At 39.0% G+C, this 18,203-nt stretch overlaps 2 protein-coding genes and 1 long non-coding RNA gene across 6 annotated transcripts in view; 1 reads left to right on the forward strand and 2 right to left on the reverse strand.

Annotated features, from left to right (window-relative positions):
- Positions 1–321: 321 nt before the first annotated feature.
- On the reverse strand, positions 322–7,479 carry LOC139624362 (myosin-11-like). 4 transcript variants are annotated; one of them, XM_071483431.1, is made up of 5 exons: positions 6,714–7,479; positions 6,034–6,085; positions 5,242–5,335; positions 2,931–5,043; positions 322–2,570 (listed from the first exon to the last, which is right to left on the reverse strand). In XM_071483431.1, the coding sequence occupies exons 4-5, from the start codon at positions 3,144–3,146 to the stop codon at positions 444–446; spliced, it is 2,343 nt and encodes a 780-aa protein (XP_071339532.1). In that variant the 5' UTR covers positions 3,147–5,043; positions 5,242–5,335; positions 6,034–6,085; positions 6,714–7,479; the 3' UTR covers positions 322–443. The 4 variants fall into 4 exon arrangements, with proteins under 4 accessions (XP_071339532.1, XP_071339534.1, XP_071339533.1 ...); XM_071483433.1 differs by having other exon boundaries at positions 5,242–6,085; XM_071483432.1 differs by having other exon boundaries at positions 2,931–6,085; positions 6,714–6,854; positions 7,320–7,474.
- Positions 7,480–7,621: 142 nt separating this feature from the next.
- LOC139624360 (myosin-11-like) lies at positions 7,622–17,174 on the reverse strand. The gene is made up of 2 exons (XM_071483429.1): positions 13,618–17,174; positions 7,622–13,198 (listed from the first exon to the last, which is right to left on the reverse strand). The coding sequence occupies exons 1-2, from the start codon at positions 13,831–13,833 to the stop codon at positions 11,024–11,026; spliced, it is 2,391 nt and encodes a 796-aa protein (XP_071339530.1). The 5' UTR covers positions 13,834–17,174; the 3' UTR covers positions 7,622–11,023.
- Positions 17,175–17,361: 187 nt separating this feature from the next.
- The window catches only part of LOC139624365 (uncharacterized), a 115,335-nt gene continuing 114,493 nt past the window's right edge, over positions 17,362–18,203 (forward strand). Inside the window, exon 1 of the long non-coding RNA XR_011691650.1 lies at positions 17,362–17,645. This is a non-coding gene — a long non-coding RNA (uncharacterized lncRNA). The remainder of the gene's footprint in view (positions 17,646–18,203) is intronic.

An 18,203-nucleotide genomic window follows, 5' to 3' on the forward strand; every position in this document is an offset into this window, starting at 1 on the left:
CGCTCATATGGGGACATTTCTGTTCTTCAATGAGCGGCCCTCCCCAATTCAATTCAATTCAATTCAATTCAATTCAATTTGTATGGCGCCAAATTATAATATACATTATCTCAAGGCACTGTCCAGGGTAAGGTGGAGACCTTACTTAATTACAGAGGAAACCCAACAGTTCCCACAAAGAGCAAGCACTTGGCGACAGGGGGGAGGAAAAACTTCCTTTTAACGGGAAGAAACCTCCAACAGAACCGGGCTCAGGGTGGGCGGCCATCTGCCTCGACCGGTTGGGTTTAAGAGGAGAAAGAGGGCGTGGGGGGAGGAGACTGAGTGTATGTGTGTGTGTGTGTGAGAGAGAGAGAGAGAGAGAGAGAGAGAGAGAGAGAGAGAGAAAGAGAGAGACACACACACACAGTGACAGACAGACAGACGGACGTGGGATCTCAAGACTACAACTTGAAGGTGATCGGAGGTAAACTGAGTTCTGGTTGGGGGTTTCCTTGTGCATAGGAGAGCCTCTCATATCTGATTTGGAGAGCACTTTGACTCTTAAGCAGCTCGCAAAAATTTGAATTCATGTTATTGTACTTCTTCCCTAGATCCATGTGCTCCTTTTGCAAGCTGTTTAGAGCCTTTAATGCCTCATCTAGAGCATTTTTTTTCTGGTTGAGGCTGAACTCAATGTCATTGATGTGTTTGAATTGAAAGCTTGACTCTTCCAGCTGTTGCTTTTGAAGTTTGGATAAGCTCTCCTGAGTTTTCTCGAGGGCCACAGCCAGTTTCTGACGCTCCTCCAGTGTTTCTGCCTGCTTGGTCAAAGCGTCCTTCAGCTCCACACGGTACTTGTCACACGTGGTCCTAACCTTTTCAAGAGCAGAGGCCGTTTGATCGGCTCTCTGCTGCAAATCAGAGCTTCGATTCTTTTCTTGTTTTAGGGCATCCTCTAGCTCAGATTGTCTTGTCTTGCCCTCTGACTGACGTTCTTTGAGGTCATCTACCATGTACTCGAGCTTAGCAATGGTGGCATGATTTTGAGAGATTTCCTTTTTATATAAGTTGGACTCTGCCAGCTGTTGTTCCTGAAGTCTGGAGAATCTGTCCTCAGCTTTCTGGAAGGACACAGCCAGTTTCTGACGTTCTCCCAGTGTTTGTATCTGCCTTTTCAAAGCTTCCTCGAGCTTGACACGGTACGTCTCAGATGTGGTCCTTTCTTTCTCAAGAGAAGAGACAAATTGATTGACTCTCTGCTGCAAGTTAGAGCTTTGTGTCTTTTCCTGCTTTAGGGCATCTTCAAGTTCAGCTTGTCTTGACTTGCTCTCTGACAGACGCGCTTTGAGGTCATCTACCATGTACTCAAGCTTAGCAATGGTAACTTGATTCTCATTTTTCTCATTTTTTGTAATTTCTTCGTGGCATTCACAGAGAGACCGCTGTTTACACATTGGTCTGTCATATTTCATCTCCATGGCCTCGAATTTAGCCCTGATATCTGCATTCTCCTTCCTCAGTGTCTGAATGTCATACTTTGTTCCCTCTGAGGATGCAGTGGCTTCTCTGAGCTGAGTCTTGCTCGTTTCCAAAGCCAAAGTCTGTTCAGAGAGCTCCTTCTCTTGCCTCTTTATCATTTTATGTGCTCTCAAGAAGCGAGCTTTCTCCTTCTTAACTGCCTCCTCAAGTCTGCTGCAAGCTTCTCTGTCTTCCTTGGCCTGTTTCTGGGCAAGCTGTCTCTCTCTTAGGGCATCTTCAAGTTCATCGCGTAGCCTCTCGGTCTCAGAAGCAAGCTGTTGGTTCTCTTGAGTCATATGGTCCAGTTCTTCTGCGTCCTCCTGCTGCCAGGACACAGCAGTCACAAAGTTCTTCTGGAGTCTGCAGTTTTTCATACGTTCCTCTTTGAGGTCTGAGGCCCACTGGTTAACCTTGTCCTGCAGTGATGAAACAGTATTGTCCTTGGCTTCAATATCACTTTGAAGGTGCTGAACATTGAAGCGCAGGGACTGAATTTCATTGTCTTTTTCAAGACTTTCCCTCTGTTGCTCACTGAGCTGGTCCTCCAGTGCCTTGATTCTGGCACAATTTGCTTTGTCATGCTCTGTTCTTGCTTTTTTGTGCTGACTCGAGGACATTTTCAGATCATATTTGAGTTTCGCAATCTCCTTTTTGTCCTCTTCAAGATGAGCTGTCATTTTACTCATTTTGTGTTGAAGCTTTGCATTGCTGCGCTGGTCCTCTTTCCGTGACTTCTTAAGATCAGCTACCTGTGTCTTCATGTGCTCCACTTCAACAAGAAGACTGTTTTTGTCATCTTGTTCCTTCTTCAGAGCCTTTGCAAGAGCAGCTTTTTCTTTTCGCTCCTTTTCCAGGGCTTTTTGCTGTTGAGCCAGATCTCTTTTCATCATCTCCAATTCCTCTTCAAGAGCAGCTTTTTCTGTTTGCTCCAGTTCCAGGGCTTTTTGCGCTTGAGGTTGATCCCTTTCTATCACCTCCAAGTCCTCTTCAAGAGCAGCTTTGGCTTTGGTTTCCTCTCCCTCTTCTTCTTGAAGACCATTAGATATCTCTGACATCTGAGATTCATGTCCCTGTAAAATAGAAAGCGATTATTAGTTTGTTGTTCATACTATCTCACAGTTAAAAATATAAAATGCATAATGAGCTATATTATCAAAGAAAACTACATGTTATTTATACACACATTTTCTAATCAATTTCATTTCCATTCTATTCATAAATAAATCATGATCTTTTGTATGTAGATATATTGGCTTCACAAATGATTTTTGTGTATTAGGTGTTTTTGTAATGTTTTCATGTACACACTTTAATATTTACAATTCAAACTTTACCGGAGAAACTAATATGTCCCTTCTTAATGTTCTTAATGTTCTAAACCTCTTTTGGATTTCTTATAATTTCTTAAGATCTTTTTATAAATGTCTTACCTCACTGAAAGGAGTGTAGCAGTATTCTCCATCATCATTGATCATTTCTTCCTCATTTTCCATCAGCTCAGCCTCAATCTCCTCTTCAATCTCTTCTTCAATCTCTTCCTCAATCTCATCTTCTACAGAGTTATTCTGAGAGTGAGATTGACGTGGGAGCCATGGAGAGTCCATGACCTTCCAAGAGAAAAGTCCTCCTGACTTATCGTCGTCCATTTTCTTACGGACAAAAAAGACTTTGGTTTACTGACAATTTGTCTTGAATGTAGCTGGGATAAATCCTGGCTTTTGATGCACTCACTACCTGTAACAAGTGACTTCTGTTAATGCCAGCAGTGTGTGTTGAACAGGCAGTTATAATGTGATGTCACAGATGTGACAGTGTGATGTCATTTTGTCCTTTGATCTTTGTGCCTTTGTTGTCCTTCTACCGACAAATTCCACATTCCATATTACAGGGTCAGTTCATCTACCCAGGTTTTAGTCACAGTTCTAAAAGCGTTGCTGCTGTTTTAATTTACATTAAAGTTTCAAGTAGTTTTTAAAACCTCATGGTATCAGTTGCCTTTTCATTAAAGGTAAACTAGACTCTCAAAAACAGGCTCTCTTATTCCTGTGGCCACAAGAAGGTTGAATCTCTAAAATAATAAACTTGCACACATGGACTTTATCATAAGCGGAACTGCACTTTTTCCCCTTTTACACAGGGTCATTAACGGCTTGATCTGCTTTCATTCACTCTTATTAGGTACATTTATTTTTAATATCATCTATCTATTTTAAATTTACTTTTATGTATTTGACTATAGATTACAGTTACTCTTGGTCATCATTGGTTATCCTCCCTCCTGTCCATGCCTGCTGTGAACCAAATATTCCTTTGAGATGACAATAAAGTTGAAGTTTACATTATCACACTGTTAATTTGTTGTTTGTGTGGTTTGTGAACCACTCAGGATATGGTAACAGAAGCATAGTGATAAAAAAACAAATGGTGATTTATCACAATTCATTGATTGTATACTATATTTAAATTAGAAATACCCGTTTAAACAGTAATTTTAATGCAATGCAATAGAAGCGGGGCCTTTATTTTCTTAATATTATAACTTAACATTATAACTTAATTCTACATCAATGGGGAACATATATTCTAAATGACATAAAATTACCAGGTTGTTGAATGTTTATTTTTAGGTTTATTACAGGTGGTAAAATTACAGCCACTGAGGAAATGGATCTGTGGATTATGAAACAGATGTTTTTATATTGGGCCCAGAATCAGCTGAAGTCTGGGTTATACCTGGATTTTAAAACTACAGCCTACAAACAGATGCTGTTACAAGAGGTTCAGTTTAAACTTAAATATAAGGTACTTGGTGAAACATTTTTACACTTAAAAATATTGAGTAAATTTCAAAGCTGTGAAATGATTTAAATTTACTTTATGAATTGAGTAAATGTACGTAAAAAAATTAGTGCATTTAGTACCATGACATATAACATTGAGTAGATGTAAGTAAAATCTCAAGTCAATAGTGAATAGTGAATCCAAGTTAAAACCACAAAAAAAGTAGATATGATTAAAATACTAGGTTGACGTCAAACAAAAAAAAAAAAAAAAGAAAATAGACTATTATTTACCAAGACAAATGTGTTATATTTACTTTATGTTTTTAACTTAACTGAAGTATTTACCCTTTACTCCAGGAATACTTGAGGTAAATAAATGTCATGTAAATCATCATATTAAATTAAAATAATTACACGCATTAACATTTTAATTAAATATTTAATCCACTAGTACACCAGTATAGCACATAAGCCTGAATATATAATAATTTTCCATCTCTGAACCTTGGTTGAAAGATTTTCAGGATCCAGCTCCAGCAGTACTTTAGGAATACCTGAATATTTGTGATCCTTGGGGTATCTCAGATCCAAGGTTTAGGTTAGTCCCAACAGATAGCAGCAGGCTCCACTAAGATTCCCAAGACTGCTGAGGACAGTGATGCCCTCAATCACAATTGGTAGGTCCATTGATTGACCCATCTTGGTTCCGCAGCAGGCAAATCCTTATCTCTTGTACGCTGACAGATGGATCAGCAGCGTCCTGCAGACAATGTAAAGAAAATGTAAGAGCTACATGTTACATGACAGGGACACAAACAAAGATGAAAAATATCTCATTGCACACTCGCTGTGCTTTTCCTAAGCATATTTGCCATCTTCTCTCACAATATCTGTGATTACATTGGCTAAAACTTAGTAACTAACATTGTTTAAACTCCTGGAAAAAGTTTTTACGAACCTCAAAGTCTTGATCAAGGCACTTGGATCTTTTCCCGGTGGTTGATGAGACACTCAATGATGACCTTTCATGTTTGCTGAATGAGGATGCCACTCTGTGGAACACAAAGTCTTTTAACATCTAATAATGTGTATTAATCTGCACATTCAAGCAGAGTTTACTTAACTACACCAACTTTAATGTCAAAGTGCTTCAACTAAATTGATATGAAAGAAATGAAGCATCAGGAGTACACAATGATGGCATTTGTGGGGTGAAGTTGATGCAAAGACAAAATTAAACATGGAAAATTTAGCATATGAAAGACGGAAAGGAGCCAATATGGATGGATGAATATTAATGGATATGGTCGTAGGATGTTTAGAAGATGTGAGACAGTGAATGACAGAGAACTAAGGAAGAAAAGGCAAAAACTTGAGAATAGGAGGAGGAATAATATCAGAAGTTTGCAGGTAAGCAAGGGCTAAAGAGGAGTTCTCTGATTAGGAGAAATTAATGTCCATCGTAATTAATGATAGTAATTAAATTACCCAAAGGAGATAAAATTAATATAATTAGTAACGGTTTGTGTTTATTATGTCCTACATATTGATAATTAGTCAGTGTTTATGTTTTCAATAACTACTCCCTAGGCAATGGTATCAAATGTGGTCAAAATGAAAGTGCAATTCATTTTGTTTATTCACTGCCTTCCTACATTTGTATAAACCAAACTGTAAAATATGTTGGATCCTTGTTTTATATTACACATTCAATAGTAGTGGAAAACTATAAGAGTTGGATAACAGTTACCTCCTGTCTTTTGTTATATTCGTTCAACTTCTGTCCTATAGTGGAGTTCATGCTGTGAAACAAAAAATATTAAACATGTTTGACAGAAAAAATTTAACTTAACATGCTGCAACCATCATGAAGTGTTCCCCAAAAATATGGCAAAACTTAAGTTTGGCAAGTGTGGTCTGCCTCTGAAGAGACTCCATAAGACTCCTTATCAAAATAATGATGAACAGTTTAATAAGAACAGCTAAGTCTAGTGAAAGCTGCAGTACCATAGATACAGGCAGAGGTTAGTATCTGAAATCATAGTCAAACTGAATATTTCAGATATCTACAACATCATTCGTCTTAGGAGAAATTATGGCACTTTTGCCAGTTATGTGTATTAGGCTTTCAATTTCAGATATCCACAATTGCATCTTGGATGAAGAGAGATCTGAATGTTAAAAAAAAGGCTAATAACAGTAAAGGATTATTATAAAACAAATTTGAAACTGAACTGAACTCAATTTTACTTTTGACTAGTACAATCAAAGCTGTAGATATCTTGAAATACATTTCCTACGAGTAAGGATGTGAGTAGGAATATACTTTTAGAAGAAAATATATTCTGCATGTCTGAAATGTAATTAGATAGCAGTGTTTCCCATATATAGAGTGTTGCCATACATTAATAACAATCTTGACATATTTACTTTCTATCAATATGCTTTTCTTCGAGTTTCATCCTTCACTCCCCTGGCCCAACCCTGCCCAGTGCGACCGCGTCTCTCTCTCTCTGACATCGGTCCTCATTCACAGCGGACCCGTCTCTGCTGCTCCTCTCCCTGCACACTCTGAATGAAAAACATCATCTTATCTCAGCGGTGTCCAACAATTCATTAAAGAAGGTGTCCGTGTGTCATCTCCCTGCCACTCGTCCTTGCTCAGTACTCAAGGAGAGTAAATTGTACCTTTTTACACCTCAGGCAGCTTTGCTAACCGTGTGTTAGCTGAGCAGTTAGGTGGTCGAAAGAAAAGACAGTCACAATAATCTAACATCTGAACTTGTAGACAGTAGTTAAGCTAACTAGCTAAACTACAACAGCACGACTGCCACAGCATTCAGAAATTAACACTGTGTTCTCAACTTTATAGGGTCAATATTAACTTAAAACAATAATAACTTTTTCTAGCTGGATAAGGACAGCTTTAAAAAAATCTATTATTACTTTTAGATACGTCCCTTTTCTGCCACACATGACTGTATCAAATGTCAATACTTTTTTCTTAAGTTATTTTTTGGTTATTTTTGCCCTTACTGTGACAGCCAGAGGGAGACAGGAAAGTCACGGAGAGAGAGGGAGGGGATGACATGCAGCAAAGGGCCTTGCTTGGCCTGTTAACCGTTAGCAGGCTAGCATTAGCTTGCTAACGGTTAGCAGGCTAACTTTAGCTTGCAGGCTAACATTAGCTTGCTAACGGTTAGTAGGCTAACATTAGCTTGCTAAAGGTTAGCAGGCTAACTTTAGGAGACAACAGAAAATAAAGTAGTCTATGTAACATTCCCGACAGATGGTCACCTCCGCTTGTGGTTTTTTTTGTTGGTGTCTCAGTTGTGATGCAGAATTGTGTTGTCTGTTATCTTAGCTTTTTTAAAATTAGTTAATTTATTTATTTTCATCAGTTTCATTAATGCTGTCTAAGAAAAACTATTGTTAACCTACAAACAGTTTGATTCAGTATAATTTCAATTGAATTCAATAATAATCAATAATTATCAACATTCTTTAGAGTTACAATGATTTGTTAAGCACTGCTGCTCAGTAGCCTGATTTTTATTGTGTTGCTGCTTATCCAGTTAATCATTACTGATCAAGTGCTTAAGCTTAGATGAGATTTTGATGTTTTATCTATGGTTTACATGTCTTGGCAGTGTTTGCACTAAAACACCAGAAGGGTCTGCCTCTCCCCAATTTCCACTACACACGTCCTGAGGAATGGACCCCTCTTCTGTATATATTTAAAAATAAATATATAAAAATGATGATGATGTGAGAAGATAATTTGTTAGGCCAAGGCACCTCTGTAGAACCACAATGCTTATTTATGATCTGCAGTGAACCTTAACATTTTATCGGCCATATTGTGATTGTGATAATAATTTTGATTCGTTGTACAGCCCTAGTTGTTACGGTTTGTTCAATGGTCTCTTTAGATCTGCTCTGGCCTGCACTTCCTTTTCCCAGGCTGTTGGAGGGCCATAGATACCTGGGGGTCTGTTCCAGAAAGAGGGTTTAGTGAAAACTCCCTCCCACTCTGAGATGAGGGAAACTCTGGGTATTCTGCTCCAGAAACTGAGATCATTTTAACTCTGAGTCAGTTACCATGGTTGAGCATCCTCTGTCTGATCTGTTTCATCTATATCAACATCTTCTCTTTGTCTCTATCAGGCATTATGGAAATAAAAGTCTGATAAATAATGTGGTCTGGTGGATGTCGCTGAATAGAACATAACAGTTGGAACTTATTGACCGTTTTGTCCAGGTCAGACTCTTTCACTGCAACTGTATTTTTTAAAATATAAATACACAATATAAACTGTGTGCAACAGAGTGTGTCAAATTTTGTCTTTTGAAAAGTTAAATTAATTTTAATTTTCATTGCAAGTAAGCAAGTCAAGCTGAAGTATCTTGTTTTTGTTTTTTAACTTTTCACATGTATTTGCATATATTGTAAATTTGTCTGTTTTTATGTAAGTCTAATTTTCACAAAAACATGATAATTATGACAAAAAGGTCAGCCACGCTACTCCCCTGACGAACTCAGCCCTAGGAGCCATGTTTCCATAGTAACAGTGACTCCTGTTGACTAGTGGCAACCAAAGGTCTTTAGATCTGTCAATGAAAAATACAGAAGAAGAAGAAGCCCAGTTAACCTCACGTTACACTGATATTTGTCACCATGTTTGGCACACTGGCATTTTTTCTGAATTTGTCTCTACATGTCAACGTTTGCTTTTTTTTAAATGTTATCTTTAATTTTGGTAAAACAGAAATTTCTGAAGTAGAAATAATTTCAGATGTAATTTATTCTCCTGCATATGAATGTGTCTGCCCAAGCAGTCTTTAGATCTAACAATGAAAAAAGCTCAGTTATTCAAATGTTACATTAGCTCATGTCACACAGATGTTCTCCAGTCCTCCAGAGCAGCATCTATAAGCATGACCAATATGTATGGCTATTGCATTTTATAGCAACCATATCGTCAGTAATTCACCACACATGAACCTGTAAAGCACCGTAGATCATCACACATGACAGGATCAACAGTGACCTAATTTATAACAATGCAGTTTATAACAATCAAACAGATTGCAAAATGTTTCAAAACAAGGGACTGCTGCAGTGTGTTGATAACACATTTCTGGGGGTGATAGTTCACTGGCTGATTAGCCTGTGACTTCAGCCCTGTTCAGACCTGGTATTAACATGCGTCTTTAGTGATCTGATCACAAGTGGTCTTCAACCTGAATTTATATTTGAAGTTTCTCTCTGCCACTGGATGAGAGGTGGTCATAGCATGAGTTTGTTTTTCCATAATATATCATTATTTCTGCTGGCCTTCAGGAGTGTCAGTCACAATAAATATGAAAGGTAAAAGTTTACTCTATACCTGATGAACTAAGTATGGTCAGGAGATGACATTTTAATTTATGCCTGCATTTTTTCAGTCTAATGACATTTTAAGATTGTGTGCTCTCTTTGTTTTCCTTTAAAGAATATTTAAATTGACATTTCCTTGTATAATTCCTTTTAATATATTGGTTTTACCCTAAGCTGTTTTCATTGCCATGTATTTAAAATTGGCACACTGAAAACTACATGCTCAGTGAGTTTTTTTAATTGAAGCATCTAGTCTGGTACATGTGAATATTCATTTTTACCTGCAGCCAAAGTATTGTTGCACTGTCAAACAATTCAAAAGTCATCATTTCTTGGAAAGGAAGTGGGAATAATAAACTAAAGTTGGGTAGTTGTCTGCCTTAACCGGCCTCAACCGGTTGGGTTGAGAGGAGATAAATGGTGGAGTCCTTCCATTAATCAATCAATCAGACTTTATTTGTAAAGCACTTTTTACAATGTGTGACAGATATTTGTCAGCTTTACACAATAAAAGAAACAAACAATAACAGAAAACACTGAAGATTGGAAAGCAAAGATAAAGATAAAAGAAAGAAAAAAGATGTTTGGAAGAAATAAAAGTAGAAAGGGCCGCTCACATGGGGACATTTCTGTTCTTCAATGAGCGGCCCTCCCCAATTCAATTCAATTCAATTCAATTCAATTTGTATCGCGCCAAATTATAATATACATTATCTCAAGGCACTGTCCAGGGTAAGGTGGAGACCTTACTTAATTACAGAGGAAACGCAACAGTTCCCACAAAGAGCAAGCACTTGGCGACAGGGGGGAGGAAAAACTTCCTTTTAACGGGAAGAAACCTCCAACAGAACCGGGCTCAGGGTGGGCGGCCGTCTGCCTCGACCGGTTGGGTTTAAGAGGAGAAAGAGGGCGTGGGGGGAGGAGACTGAGTGTGTGTGAGAGAGGGAGGGAGAGAGAGAGTGAGAGAGAGAGAGAGAGAGAGAGAGAGAGAAAGAAAGAGAGAGAGAGAGAGAGACACACACACACAGTGACAGACAGACAGACAGACGTGGGATCTCAAGACTGCATTGTTAGTGTTCTTCTCTGGCCAAGATGTGTCTTTTGTCCTTTAGATGTAGGACAAGGGCCACTCATTTGAGGACATTACTGTTCTCAAATGAGTGGCTCTGGTGGACAAGGGGCTCTCATTTGAAGACAACAATGTGGGCACACATTTTGGCGAGAGAAGACCAACGGTAAAATAGGAATGAAAGGAACAAACTGGAACGATCGTTGCTAAAAAGAGGCGTTGGACTATGGCAGCCACATACCAGCCACCGGCAGCGTAGTCTTGAGATCCCTAACAACTCACATATGACCATTACAACTTGAAGGTGATTGGAGGTAAACTGAGTTCTGGTTGGGGGTTTCCTTGTGCATAGGAGAGCCTCTCATATCTGATTTGGAGAGCACTTTGACTCTTAAGCAGCTCGCAAAAATTTGAATTCATGTCATTGTACTTCTTCCCTAGATCCATGTGCTCCTTTTGCAAGCTGTTCAGAGCCTTTAATGCCTCATCTAGAGCATTTTTTTTCTCGTTGAGGCTGAACTCAATGTCACTGATGTGTTTGAATTGAAAGCTTGACTCTTCCAGCTGTTGCTTTTGAAGTTTGGATAAGCTCTCCTGAGTTTTCTCGAGGGCCACAGCCAGTTTCTGACGCTCCTCCAGTGTTTCTGCCTGCTTGGTCAAAGCGTCCTTCAGCTCCACACGGTACTTGTCACACGTGGTCCTAACCTTTTCAAGAGCAGAGGCCGTTTGATCGGCTCTCTGCTGCAAATCAGAGCTTCGATTCTTTTCTTGTTTTAGGGCATCCTCTAGCTCAGATTGTCTTGACTTGCCCTCTGACTGACGTTCTTTGAGGTCATCTACCATGTACTCGAGCTTAGCAATGGTGGCTTGATTCTGAGAGATTTCCTTATTGTGAAAGTTGGACTCTGCCAGCTGTTGTTCCTGAAGTCTGGAGAATCTGTCCTCAGCTTTCTGGAAGGACACAGCCAGTTTCTGACGTTCTCCCAGTGTTTGTATCTGCCTTTTCAAAGCTTCCTCGAGCTTGACACGGTACGTCTCAGATGTGGTCCTTTCTTTCTCAAGAGAAGAGACAAGTTGATTGACTCTCTGCTGCAAGTTAGAGCTTTGTGTCTTTTCCTGCTTTAGGGCATCTTCAAGTTCAGCTTGTCTTGACTTGCTCTCTGACAGACGCGCTTTGAGGTCATCTACCATGTACTCAAGCTTAGCAATGGTAACTTGAAGATTTTTTGTCATTTCTTCGTGGCATTCACAGAGAGACCGCTGTTTACACATTGGTCTGTCATATTTCTTCTCCATGGCCTCGAATTTAGCCCTGATATCTGCATTCTCCTTCCTCAGTGTCTGAATGTCATACTTTGTTCCCTCTGAGGATGCAGTGGCTTCTCTGAGCTGAGTCTTGCTCTTTTCCAAAGCCAAAGTCTGTTCAGAGAGCTCCTTCTCTTGCCTCTTTATCATTTTATGTGCTCTCAAGAAGCGAGCTTTCTCCTTCTTAACTGCCTCCTCAAGTCTGCTGCAAGCTTCTCTGTCTTCCTTGGCCTGTTTCTGGGCAAGCTGTCTCTCTCTTAGGGCATCTTCAAGTTCATCGCGTAGCCTCTCGGTCTCAGAAGCAAGCTGTTGGTTCTCTTGAGTCACATGGTCCAGTTCTTCTGCTTCCTCCTGCTGCCAGGACACAGCAGTCACATAGTCCTTTTGGAGTCTGCAGTTTTTCATACGTTCCTCTTTGAGGTCTGAGGCCCACTGGTTAACCTTGTCCTGCAGTGATGAAACAGTATTCTCCTTGGCTTCAATATCACTTTGAAGGTGCTGAACATTGAAGCGCAGGGATTGAATTTCATTGTCTTTTTCAAGACTTTCCCTCTGTTGCTCAGTGAGCTGGTCCTCCAGTGCCTTGATTCTGGCACAATTTGCTTCGTCATGCTCTGTTATTATCTCCAGATCATGTTTGAGTTTCGCAATCACCTTTTTGTCCTCTTCAAGATGAGCTGTCATTTTACTCATTTTTTGCTGAAGCTTTACAGTGCTGCGCTGGTCCTCTTTCCGTGACTTCTTAAGATCAGCTACCTGTGTCTTCATGTGCTCCACTTCAACAAGAAGACTGTTTTTGTCATCTTGTTCCTTCTTCAGAGCCTTTGCAAGATCAACTTTTTCTTTTCGCTCCTGTTCCAGGGATTTTTTCTGTTGAGCTTGATCCCTTTTGATCATCTCTAATTCTTCTTCAAGAGCAGCTTTTTCTTTTCGCTCCTGTTCCAGGGCTTTTTGCTGTTGAGCTAGATCTCTTTTCATCATTTCCAATTCCTCTTCAAGAGCAGCTTTTTCTGTTTGCTCCAGTTCCAGAGCTTTTTGCTCTTGAGGTTGATCCCTTTCTATCACCTCCAAGTCCTCTTCAAGATCAGCCTTGGCTTTGGTTTCCTCTTCCTCCTCTTCTTGAAGACCATTAGATATCTCTGACATGTGAGATTCATGTCCCTGTAAAACAGAAAGCGAATATTAGTTTGTTGTTCATACTATCTCATGTCATGTAAAAAAGATGATTAACAACAGAGCATAGTTAAAATACATAGTTAAAAATTCATGGTTAAAATACACACATTTTCTAATTAATTTCATTTCAAGTCTATTGATAAATAAAACATGATTTTATGTATGTAGATATATTGGCTTCTTTCTCAGGTGGAAGCTGAACAAATTATTTTTATGTATTAGGTGTTTTTGTAAAGTTTAATATACACACTTTAATATTTACAACTTAAGTGTTAATTTCAGCAAAACTCTACTGGAGAAACTAATATGTCTTTCTTAAAAAAAGAAAAAATCATAAGTATGTTCTCAATCTCTTTTGGATTTCTTATAATTAGATTTTTTCAGTTTTTTTATAAATGTCTTACCTCACTGAAAGGAGTGTAGCAGTGTTCTTCATCTTCATTCATCATTTCTTCCTCATTTTCCATCAGCTCAGCCTCAATCTCCTCTTCAATCTCTTCTTCAATCTCTTCCTCAATCTCATCTTCTACAGAGTTATTCTGAGAGTGAGATTGACGTGGGAGCCATGGAGAGTCCATGACCTTCCAAGAGAAAAGTCCTCCTGACTTATCGTCGTCCATTTTCTTACGGACAAAAAAGACTTTGGTTTACTGACAATTTGTCTTGAATGTAGCTGGGATAAATCCTGGCTTTTGATGCACTCACTACCTGTAACAAGTGACTTCTGTTAATGGCAGCAGTGTGTGTTGAACAGGCAGTTATAATGTGATGTCACAGATGTGACAGTGTGATGTCATTTTGTCCTTTGATCTTTGTGACTTTGTTGTTCTTCTACTGACAAATTCCACATTCCATATTACAGGGTCAGTTCATCTACCCAGGTTTTAGTCACAGTTCTAAAAGCGTTGCTGCTGTTTTAATTTACATTAAAGTTTCAAGTAGTTTTTAAAACCTCATTTACCAGCTTTAGTATCATTTTTAGACCTTGTTTTAAATCAGCCTACTTTTTGGAGTGCTATCAGTTGCCTTTCCATTAAAGGTAAACTAGACTCTCAAAAACAGGCTCTCTTATTCCTGTGGCCACAGGAAGGTTGAATCTCTAAAATAATAAACTTGCACACATGGACTTTATCATAAGCAGAACTGCACTTTTTTCCCCCTTTTACACAGGGTCATAGAGTTGTTGCTAACTTTGGCTTGATCTGCTCTCTTTCACTCTTATTAGGTACATTTATTTTTAATATCATCTATCTATTTTAAATTTACTTTTATGTATTTGACTATAGATTACAGTTACTCTTGGTCATCATTGGGTCTCCTCCCTCCTGTCCATGCCTGCTGTGAACCAAATATTCCTTTGTGATGACAATAAAGTTGAAGTTCACATTATCACACTGTTAATTTGTTGTTTGTGTGGTTTGTGAACCACTCAGGATATGGTAACAGAAGCATAGTGATAAAAAAACAAATGGTGATTTATCACAATTCATTGATTGTATACTATATTTAAATTAGAAATACCTGTTTAAACAGTGATTTTAATGCAATGCAATAAAAGCGAGGCCTTTATTTTCTTAATATTATAGCATAACATTATAACTTTAATTCTACATCAACAGGGAACATATATTCTAAATGACATGAAATTACCAGGTTGTTGAATGTTTGTTTTTATGTTTTTTACTGGTCAGTGGGGAAATTACAACCGTTGAGGAAATGGATCTGTGGATTATGAAACAGATGTTTTTATATTGGGCCCAGAATCAGCTGAAGTCTGGGTTATACCTGGATTTTAAAACTACAGCCAACAAACAGATGCTGCTACAGGTAAACCTTCCAACAGCACTGAATCACTTGTGGAATTCTGCACAATCGGATTTTTATATTTTTGAGCACGTTGTGTGCATGTGTATAATGTGAATCGCTGTCTAGGCTGACATGTTTCTGCTACTGTATTTTCATTAGTTTTTATGATGAATGGAATTGTAGCACTGGCTGAAGTTTTTTTTGTCTGTTTGTTTTGTTTTGGTGTTTATTTGGCACGTGTATTAAGATGCTTTCATGCAGCCTTATTGTGATGTGTGACTCTTTAAGGTTGCAGGTCCCTCACCTAAAGCTGAACATCAACCTGTGAAATGACCTCCCCTTAAAAAAAAAAAAAATCATGCTGCTGTCTCTGTCTCATGTTATTAAAGAGAAGCCTTCTGGCAGCACTGAATTATATGACCCCATTCTGCTATCTAGTGGGCATTTTTATAATTGCACCATCAAAGGCTGCATGTGCATATTTTACATATGCACATAATTTACATATGTATATATTTTTATTGGATGTGCTTTGTTTTTTACTTTTGTTTTCTCCTACATATCAGGGTCCATTAAATGAAAAAGTCAGCCTTCTGATGCTGTTTATGTTAAATAATCTGGTGAACCATGTTGGTGATTGTGATGCTGATGTTTTAAAGTTATTGGAGTTAGGTTGATACGGGTAGTGGCAGCCATTAAAGCTGAGCTCCAGATACAAAGTCTGCTTTCCCTGGTAGTTGAAACTTATCACCTTTGGGGGCTCATTAATACCCATATGATGTATTTTCATTGTGTGTCTTCTGAGGGATGTTGGCTCCAGAATCTTTTAACATTAGAGGAGTAGCTGGGAAACAGTTATGAATTTCAGTTCAGCTCCTGCTGTGAATTTGCACTCTCTGTTCACTATTCCCTTTGTATAAACACACACTCATGCTGTACCTTTTCATTCTCCCCTCTCTTTTCCGTTATATACACAGACACAATCAAAGGCTCCCTTGCTGCAAAATATTATTTTACTGCAGAGGTTGCTGCCAGATATCAAAACATAATGTATATGTATATAGTTGTAGTCTCATGGAGATAAACAAAATGATGAAAGTTGATTTAAAAGAAAGTCGTTTGCACGAAGTCTCTATCTGAATGTCAGATATTTATACGTCTGTATTGCAGTTGGTAATCAGTGGGTCATGCTTGCAGAGCTGCACTGGCTCCTGTGTCATTTTGGACCACGAGCAGCTCACAGCTGGGTTCATAAATCACCAAGACTGTTTGCACAGCTGGTTGCACCCCTCCACTCTCCTGACCCCAGCCTCTCTCAGGAACCATATCAATTTCAAACAGGCAAATATTTGTAATCATCTTTGATGACTTGCATTACTTTGTAAAGTCTCATTACATGATTAATTGAGTAAGTGTGAGTACGCCTACGGGACTCAACTGGAAAACAGAAAGACATCATCTACAGTACATGAAAACATACTAGCATAATACCTTAATTATTATTTTCATCCTCCATCGGGGTCACACAGATGTTTGCAAATGGGCTCCATCATCCTGAAGGGCTCTTCCCACTCCTCTTGACGCACTACAAGATACCACAATTAAAGCCCAACACCACCAGAAGGAGCAACAGCTTGTTCCTCCTTGGCTGTCTGACTACTGAACACGTCACATCTGGGGGCCCTAAGCAGGAGAAGGATGAGGCCCTGCCTCACAGTGGGTAGAAAACAAAGTATTCTTCGAAACAGCTACTGTATGCAATTATAACCCTCATGCAATTTATTTATATGTCTATCAACATGATTTGCTTCTAATTACATACATTCTCTGAAACAAAGTAAAGCTGACTCACTGCACTTTCCAGTTTTACTTTGTTTTTTATCTGAGTGCTGAAAGCTTTTATAATCGCATAAACTGTCTTTGTCCACTAGGCGGTTCCAAACCTGCAGCACTGCAGTCTTAAAACATCTACCGGCTGTTGAAAAAAGAATAAAGATTATACAAAGGATTCTAGTTTGATTTTATTTATATTTTTACACTGTTATCTATAAATCAAGGTTATAATCAGGGACAGTATGAAAAAAATCAGCAACATTATCTGTTGGTGTATCCTCCATAAATGAACCAGAAGTTGCAGTGTTGCCTTCTCCAGCTGCCACAGGTAAAGAAGACGGTGTGTCACCCTGAGTGTTTGTTGTATTTCACGCTTTTTTTTCTCTTTTTCTTAAAATTTTAATTAGCTGTATTTGTATGGCTGAAATCACAAAATGAACTTTTTTTTTTTTTTTTTTTTAAATAACCAGAACACAGTACTAGTCCCGCTGTCGTTGGCTGCTGCTCATTAAGTGGAGGACAGCCGCTCACATGGGATGAAGGGTGTTCACAGGTAATTAATCCGACGCAGCCTCTCACCTGCGCACGCGTTCCTGACGCACCTGTCCGTGATCCCGCTGCTGCTGCTGCACTGTGCACATATGCAAACTTAGTTTCGCCAGAGACAAGCAGCAGCAGGTGGCATCAGCAGGCGAACCTGTCGACAGCCCGGCCCTGGTGAATATGCAGGATGGAAGGAACAAGCGGATGCTCACCTGCGCCAGCTGTGGATCAGCTGCTTTGCTTCTCCGAGGTAACACTTTGCTGCTTGTGCGTCAATATGCGAACTGTGAGTCTTGGCTTTGCTCGGTCAGTTTTTGTGGGCTCGATGTGACGATGTTTGTGAGGCTAGTTACTGGTGTGTGTGTGTGTGTGTGTGCAGATTTGCTTGTGGTCAGTTGCGATCTGCTGGCTGTATGTTGCGGCTAATTTCTGACAGTATTTCCTTTGTAAGTCAGCACGAATTCATTTCATGTGGCTCAACCTTTGTCAGATGAGTTCTGGTGTTGTCGTGCTGTTGTCAGAGGTTAATCCACATAAATTGTTAACCCAATATAGATGAGTTTGGTTTGATTTGTTTTTGTGGCACCAAGCTGTTTTTTTTAGTGTTTCACAAACTTGTGTCACTTGTTATATTATATTGTTTTTATGGATGTCTATGACTGCTGTCAGCATTTTACTCGCTTTGCTTTTCTCTAATATCCAGCTGTATGGTTTATGCTGTTGTTCCATTCAGCTGCACTTACAGTATCTGTGTACCCACGTAGGCCCACTGATGGTCATGCTGATGACATATTAGAAATGGAATTGG

The sequence above is a fragment of the Trachinotus anak genome, unplaced genomic scaffold, assembly GCF_046630095.1.
Source record: "Trachinotus anak isolate AG129_WGS33_773 ecotype Australia unplaced genomic scaffold, CSIRO_AGI_Tana_v1 ptg000008l, whole genome shotgun sequence".
NCBI lineage: Eukaryota > Metazoa > Chordata > Actinopteri > Carangiformes > Carangidae > Trachinotus > Trachinotus anak.

Excerpts from the sequence above, each read along its gene's own strand:
- LOC139624362 (XM_071483431.1), bottom strand. The coding sequence starts at position 3,146 with ATGGACGACGATAAGTCAGGAGGACTTTTCTCTTGGAAGGTCATGGAC. Across the intron at positions 2,571-2,930 it reads GCTACACTCCTTTCAGTGAG|GGACATGAATCTCAGATGTC; the intron begins GTAAGACATTTA and ends TCTATTTTACAG.
- LOC139624360 (XM_071483429.1), bottom strand. The coding sequence starts at position 13,833 with ATGGACGACGATAAGTCAGGAGGACTTTTCTCTTGGAAGGTCATGGAC. Across the intron at positions 13,199-13,617 it reads GCTACACTCCTTTCAGTGAG|GGACATGAATCTCACATGTC; the intron begins GTAAGACATTTA and ends TCTGTTTTACAG.